This window comes from Sinocyclocheilus anshuiensis, unplaced genomic scaffold (assembly GCF_001515605.1).
Source record: "Sinocyclocheilus anshuiensis isolate Anshui unplaced genomic scaffold, SAMN03320099.WGS_v1.1 scaffold1507, whole genome shotgun sequence".
In the NCBI taxonomy this organism is placed as follows: Eukaryota; Metazoa; Chordata; class Actinopteri; order Cypriniformes; family Cyprinidae; genus Sinocyclocheilus; species Sinocyclocheilus anshuiensis.
In genome coordinates, this window is record NW_015557141.1 from 51439 (window position 1) to 58252 (window position 6814).

At 34.3% G+C, this 6814-nt stretch overlaps 1 protein-coding gene across 1 annotated transcript in view; it reads right to left on the reverse strand.

The window, feature by feature from the left end:
• The window catches only part of oxsr1b (oxidative stress responsive kinase 1b), a 73168-nt gene that overhangs the window by 7640 nt on the left and 58714 nt on the right, over window positions 1–6814 (reverse strand). The window contains exons 5-10 of the mRNA XM_016473183.1: window positions 5839–5894; window positions 3132–3241; window positions 2718–2819; window positions 2451–2584; window positions 1693–1741; window positions 597–662 (exon numbers count right to left, since the gene is read on the reverse strand). Coding sequence (XP_016328669.1) covers window positions 597–662; window positions 1693–1741; window positions 2451–2584; window positions 2718–2819; window positions 3132–3241; window positions 5839–5894 — 517 coding nt within the window. The remainder of the gene's footprint in view (window positions 1–596; window positions 663–1692; window positions 1742–2450; window positions 2585–2717; window positions 2820–3131; window positions 3242–5838; window positions 5895–6814) is intronic.

A 6814-nucleotide genomic window follows, 5' to 3' on the forward strand; every position in this document is an offset into this window, starting at 1 on the left:
TATATATATATATATATATATATATATATATAACATTACATTTTTGTAATTAATTCATATTTCTACTTATTATTAAATTTTTCTATTCATCCATCATGTAGAATAAAAATAGTAAATCAAAATAAGTCTAATTACTTTAAATTCGTTTTTGGATTTTTATTTATTTTATTTTATTTTTTTCCAAATTGATTTGGAGTACACTTAAAATTATGTAGGATTTACTTTGAAACAATTTTCACTTAGAAATTGCTAGTAAATTTCACAAATAATTACAAAAAGAAAATCAAGTAACACATTGAATTAAATGAGAAAATTTAGAAGCAGAAAGACTGAAATAGTATTTTCTTTTAATACATACTCTAAATAATTTGTTTTATTTACAACTTGGATATTTTTTTTACAGTGTATTCTTTAATGTACCTGAAGTGATTTTAAACTGGCTAAGTATAAGAATAATAAGTATAAGAAGCATATAATAATACTATATAAACATCTCACAATAAAGGTAATAAAACCAGGCTTAACTCAATAAAAAAATTACATCATAAAACAATAGAAATAATACCTAATAAAATATTATACTACATTTTCCTCACCTTTCTCGCTCTCTCTATAATTGTAGGTGCTCTCTGTAATAATTTCTCCTGCAGAAATTCATTATTCTGCCAAACAAAATGGAATAGAAAGATTAATTTGTTTCTAAATTATGGTAATAACCACAATTTCACCTCAAATTCATCTCCAGCCCCCTACTGGGCACTGATTCAAACTGTAGACAGGGAACTCCATTTGGCAAATAGTTTATCAGCCAGTTGAAGAGGGATGCTGGGATGCTTATACCTAATTTTGTTTAGACACAGACATGACGGCCAAGTGATGGGACTGAACTCATTTGGGATTCATACACAAGGGGGAATGTAGGGGTATTTATATACACACACAAACAAACAGTTCATACAGAAATTAAAATGTAATCACCCTCATGTCATTTCAAACCCATATGCTGTTATTTTTTGTGAAATACAAAAGACTTCTGAAGAGTCATTACACAACTCTTACAATGTCAAGATTAAGATAAAAGCACCATAAAAAGTATCGCTTAAAATGTTTTTTACAGATTAGAAACTATATTTTGAAAGATACCTTGTTATGTACTAATAGAAGTCTGTCTCCTATAGAAAAACTACTTTTTCAAACACCTGGAAAGAAGTCAAATTGACACTTAAGACTGGTTTTGTGGTCCAGGGTCACATATGAGGTTCTTATATTCATTTGAAGGACAAGTAATTTTAAATACTAGACTTGTTTGGGAGAGGGAACTTTCTATCTCTATATGTGAGGAAAAATGGGGTAATATTTGGAAATATGCCAAATCCATTTCGGTATGTAACCGTGCCAAGGCGATGCAATTTAAAATTGTATCTGTGTAACATGAAACTTAAGTTTGCATTCACTGATCTTTTCAAGCTACACCTCTGCATTTGGATCCAAATATAGTGTGAAAGCTACTGTATGGATTCAGAAGACATATGGATTACTTTTTGAGTTTTATTGTCCTGTTTTGAGTATAACAGTGGCAATTATGAATTTTTGTAGTATAAAAACATCTACACATAATAAAGTTATACAGATTTGCAAAAAAAAAAATAAAAAAAATACGAGGGTGAATAAATGATGAAGTAGGATTCTTACCTTGGCTTTCTGGAAGAATTTATGTTTTAAGAGTTCTAATGATGTTGGCCTAAAAAGCAAACACTATTGAAATACATTTGCTGTAACTTTGTGTTTTCAGGCAATATCAGCTATAACAGTCATTAGAAAAAAAAAAACTTTTTCCGTTTTACACAAAAAAAGTGTACTTTTAGAAAATGGTTAAAATCATATGTCAGCTGAATAAAATATTTGAGCAATTATTCTATACTGAGCAGGTCGAGTGTGGCTGCCATGGTGGGATCACATGACCAGCTAAACACTACTTGACATACTCTGCTGTTCAAAATTTTGGGGTCAGAAAGATTTTTTTTTTTTTAAGAAATGTATACTTTTTCAGCAAGGACGCATTGAATTAATCAAAAGTGACAGTAAAGACATTTATAATGTTACAAATGATTTCTATTACAAATGAATGCTGTTCTTTTGAAATTTCTGTTTATCAAAAATATATAGACTGGAGTAATGATGCTGAAAACTCAGCTTTGCAGGACAGGTACAAATTAAAAATTAAAATATATTAAAACTGTTATTTTAAATTGTAACAATATTTCACAATATTACTGTATTACTGAATTTTTTATCAAATAAATTCAGCTTTGATGAGCATAAGAAAGAGAGACATTTAAAAAAAAATATATATATATATTTTTTTTTTAATCTTACCGACCCCAAACTTTTGAAAATTTGTGTACTTTTCTCACATGAGCCAACAAGATCATTGCGGCTCTACTCAGCACCTTTTCTCTGGTTCCTTCTGCAAACACAACGAGATCATTTTCCTCAAGGATTTCCCATATTTCTTCAACATCTCTTTATCTGTGATTCCAGTCTCAAGGCAAGGCGGATCATTCTGCAGGGTCAACATCAACACCTGCAAACACAAACACACCCAACATGCTATAAAACATGTTTCTCATTAGAGGGATGCATGACTGTCTTAAAACAGCTGTGAGATTCATTAGAGCTCATATGGGACTGTACTGTATCTCCTGCTCTTTCCTCACCTTCATAGGAGGGTATTTGTGGTAAGGAGCTGCACCTGTGGCCAGCTCGATGGCTGTGATCCCAAAACTCCAGATGTCTGCTTTGAAGTCGTAACCTTTCACCTGTACACAAACAGTCACAGATTTGTTTAACACGAGAGATGCATCCATATGCCAGCAGTTACTGGCAATTTCACACCACATTGAAGTCTTTCGAGTTTAAAAGGACGAAATAAGAGCTTTAATTGTCCATGTAATTCAGTCCATATACAGTGAGATCCAACAGTTTGAGAATATGAGAGAAAATGCTTTTATTTGGCACTTTTCCAATTTAATACCATGTGATGGCCCACCTTTGGCCCACTGTATCTTCTTAACTGGAATCAGAATTTGTGCGCTTTAAATGAGTACTAGTTGTTAGGCGGAAATACTTACCTGCTCCATCACTTCTGGAGCCATCCAACATGGCGTTCCCACAAACGTCTTCCGCACTTTATTTCGAGTCATGTCACCACCAGTGGCTAAGAAGGCACTTACACCGAAATCTAAAGATTAAAAAAAGTTAAAAAAAAAAATAAATAAATAAATTTTCACTGTCCAATATAATACGAAACATACTTTATTGTCATTGTATAGACCTTTTTCTTCGCTTCTCCATGGAGGGCGCCATAGCGGCGAGTGACTTCCTGTAGGATGCTTCGAACTTCCGTTTAGTAATTGTCATAAGTTAGCGGTAATGGCGAATCGTGGAGGCTCTGGGAAATTTTGTGCTGTTAAAGGCTGTCACAACAGCTACAGAAAGCTCAAAATGTTTCTTGATCAAGAGTGTTATGAACACAAGCCAACAATAAGAGTTCTCTCAATGTGGCTGGTGTAGTTCTAAGCTGTCAGTGTCATCTGCTTGCACTGATACATTGGCATTGTAGCATTTTTCCAAAAGACTGTTTTTTTTAATTCAAAAAGTGGTTTTGTGTCTGAAGAATTGACTCTCTCCCTGAAGTCTTGATGTGTGTCATAGCTTGGTGTAGATGGTAGCCTTTCTCCCTCCCTTGTTGATGACGCACCATATACATCATCAGCTTTGTGACGTCTAAATGTCATCTGACTAATTATTTTCTGTTCAAGGTTTCTTCTGGTTCCTGCATTCCATCTACACTGCTCATCAGTGCAAGATAGCCCTGTCATACCACTGGCCACTGCATTTTGCACCTTTCAAAAATCAGAACATACTGTTCACTTTATTTACTTTATTAGTAAACAGTACATCACCATTAACACTTTTTTAGAGCTAAACAATTTTGTTATAACTGAAATTTATAATTGGTTAAATATTGCTGTAAAAATAAGTCTTTACATTGAATCACACAGTCAGTGCTTGAAGTGGGCAGGTGTTGTGCCCATTTTCGACTCCCTGCCAAATTATTACCCCCCTCGTTGAAATCGCTACCTGATTGCCTAATCCTAACCCCTCCCCCACACCTAATTCTAAACCTACCAATACTAGGGGGGTAATAATCTGGCGGGGGTTAGAATTGGGCACAACACCGGCACTTCTTTTTCCCACTTCAAGCACTGCACGCGTTTAGCCACACTAGAAGTGTTGCTCTATTTATAAATACCCACCTTCCACAACACTGCAGCAGCATGGCTGCAAGACCTGCCGGGTCCAGCTACGCAGGAGCATCCAGCTGTTTCCACTACTCCGTTATTTTGTAGCATAACCCACGCGATGTGATTTGGTTTATTTATAGCCTGACTCGGCTCTACCTCCGCTTTCAGTAATGTGAACTGCAGATGTTTACGGCAAAGAATTCGTCCAATTTTGTTACTGTGTAGATATCTGTATGCTTTGGTACTTTTATGATTTCTAAGTTCCTCGCCATCCACACCCTCAGACAAAACAAGGTAATTGAACATGTCAACATATGTGACTGCTGGTCGTTGTTTCATATTATCAATCCAGGAGGTGGCGCTGGTCAACTTCATAGGATGAGGAACAGAAAAAGTTACATTGTTTACGGTCTTTGTCAAATAGTCTTGATCGTGCTGCCACCGTGAACTAAAGTTGCCGTTGCTTGTTGACATTATGGACGTTAAAAGTAAGTAAAACAGATTACAACCGTCGTTTCAGAGCTGTCCAAATAACTCTGTAACGCCTAACTAAACGCATCAAGCTGCAACCGGAAGTTCGAAGCATCCTCCATACGCGTACGCGCAAAGCATAATGGGTAATTTCGCGTTCCATGAAAAAGGTCTATACAATATAACAAAATTCAGTATGGCAACCTTCAGAATGCAAAGGACACTTTGAGTATAGTATGTTAAAATTAAACAGGAAACAGTAATCTGCAAAACATTACAAAAATTTGACATGAAATGTTACGCTTCCGTATTCAGATGTATAAATTACTTTTCAAAAGTCTGAGGTCAGTATGTTTTTATTACATATAAAAGAAATGAATACTTTTATTTGGTAAGGGTGCATTAAATTGATCAAATGTCACAGCAAAGACATTTATAGTGTTATAAAGATTATATTTCAAATAAATGCTGTTCTTTTTAACTTTCTATTAATCAAAGAATCCTGAAAACATGCATTATGGTTTCCACAAAAATACTGAGCAATTTAGCTGTTTGTTTTTTTAAACAATGATAATAATAAGAAATGCTTCACATCAAATCAGCATATTAGAATGATTTCTGAAGGATCATGTGACACTGAAGACTGGAGTAATGATGCTGAAAATTCAGCTTTGCGTCACAGGAATAAATTACATTTTTAAATATATTCAAACAGAAAACAGTTATTTTAAATTGTAATAATATTTTACAATATTACTGTTTGTACTGTATTTTTATTCAAATAAATGTGGCCTTGGTGAGCATAAGAGACTTCTTTCAAAAATATTTTAAAATCTTACCCACCCAAAAATTTGAAACAAAATTTGAAGAATAATAAGACAATTAAATAATAAAAATAATTAAATGACAGGCAAGAAAAAAGCACTCTCTTCAGCCAGAAATATAAAAAATTATCTCTTTAAATATCACAGCAGTATGTGCTTTTTGCATTATCTGGACTATAATGGGCATATTTCACTGTTAGGCAGAAAGTAAGTGCAGTTAAAGAGAAAGTTGGTACCTGCGATTTGCACTGATCCGTCCTCCCCCAGCAGGATGTTTCCAGCTTTGAGATCCCTGCGGACAAACACAGGGAGTCTGTCTTTAGACACACAAACAGCTGTGCAAGAATACAGATGTGGATCACTCAAATGGTCCATGTCTGTACTGACAATGTAACCCAAAACAAGTGTTTAATTTATGCACCACTAATGTCACCAAAAGAACAGAAATAACGTTTCCTTAACACTAGACAAAAACAGCTTCATGTGACAGTATCATGAATATGATCAATTAAGCATACTAAAGAGCTACTGGAGGAGGATTCAACCAGAATGAAGTCATGTTTTATTATACTATATAGGCATACAGCTTCTTGTATAAAAAGTCATTTCAGTGCACTACAATGAAATTATTTTCAATTGTAGTAAAAAATATTCAAAATTAACCAGAAATGTTGTATGTTATTCTATATTAACTTAAAAGCAATATCACCCTGTCAATAATGCCGCTGGATATTCAGAACCTTGGTGTGAAGTTATATTAAAGACTAAAGACGCCACTGGAACCAATAAGAATATATTTAACATGATTAAAGTCAGCTCACATTAATAGGTAATTCACTTTAATATATTATTTGCATCATTTATTACATTAATTACAAGACAAATCCTGTGACAAGAGCCTTCTAAAATGTAAGAGTAATTCCCACGTCTTGCATTATATTTTACAGTCCAGCGGGGGGCAGCAGAGATTTGAATTAAACTGAAGCCGCTGACGGACAGTAAAGTAAAGTAAATTAACTTTTGAACATAATTAGAAGACTTTGTTTCTGTTATCTTAACAGTCACATTCTCTTGCCATGACGATATCCAATTATGTGCTTCAGGGGTGCAAAACCATAATTGCAACCTTTCTGCAGTATAAGCCCACACACACACACACACACACACACACACACACACACACACACACACACACACACAGACCAACATATT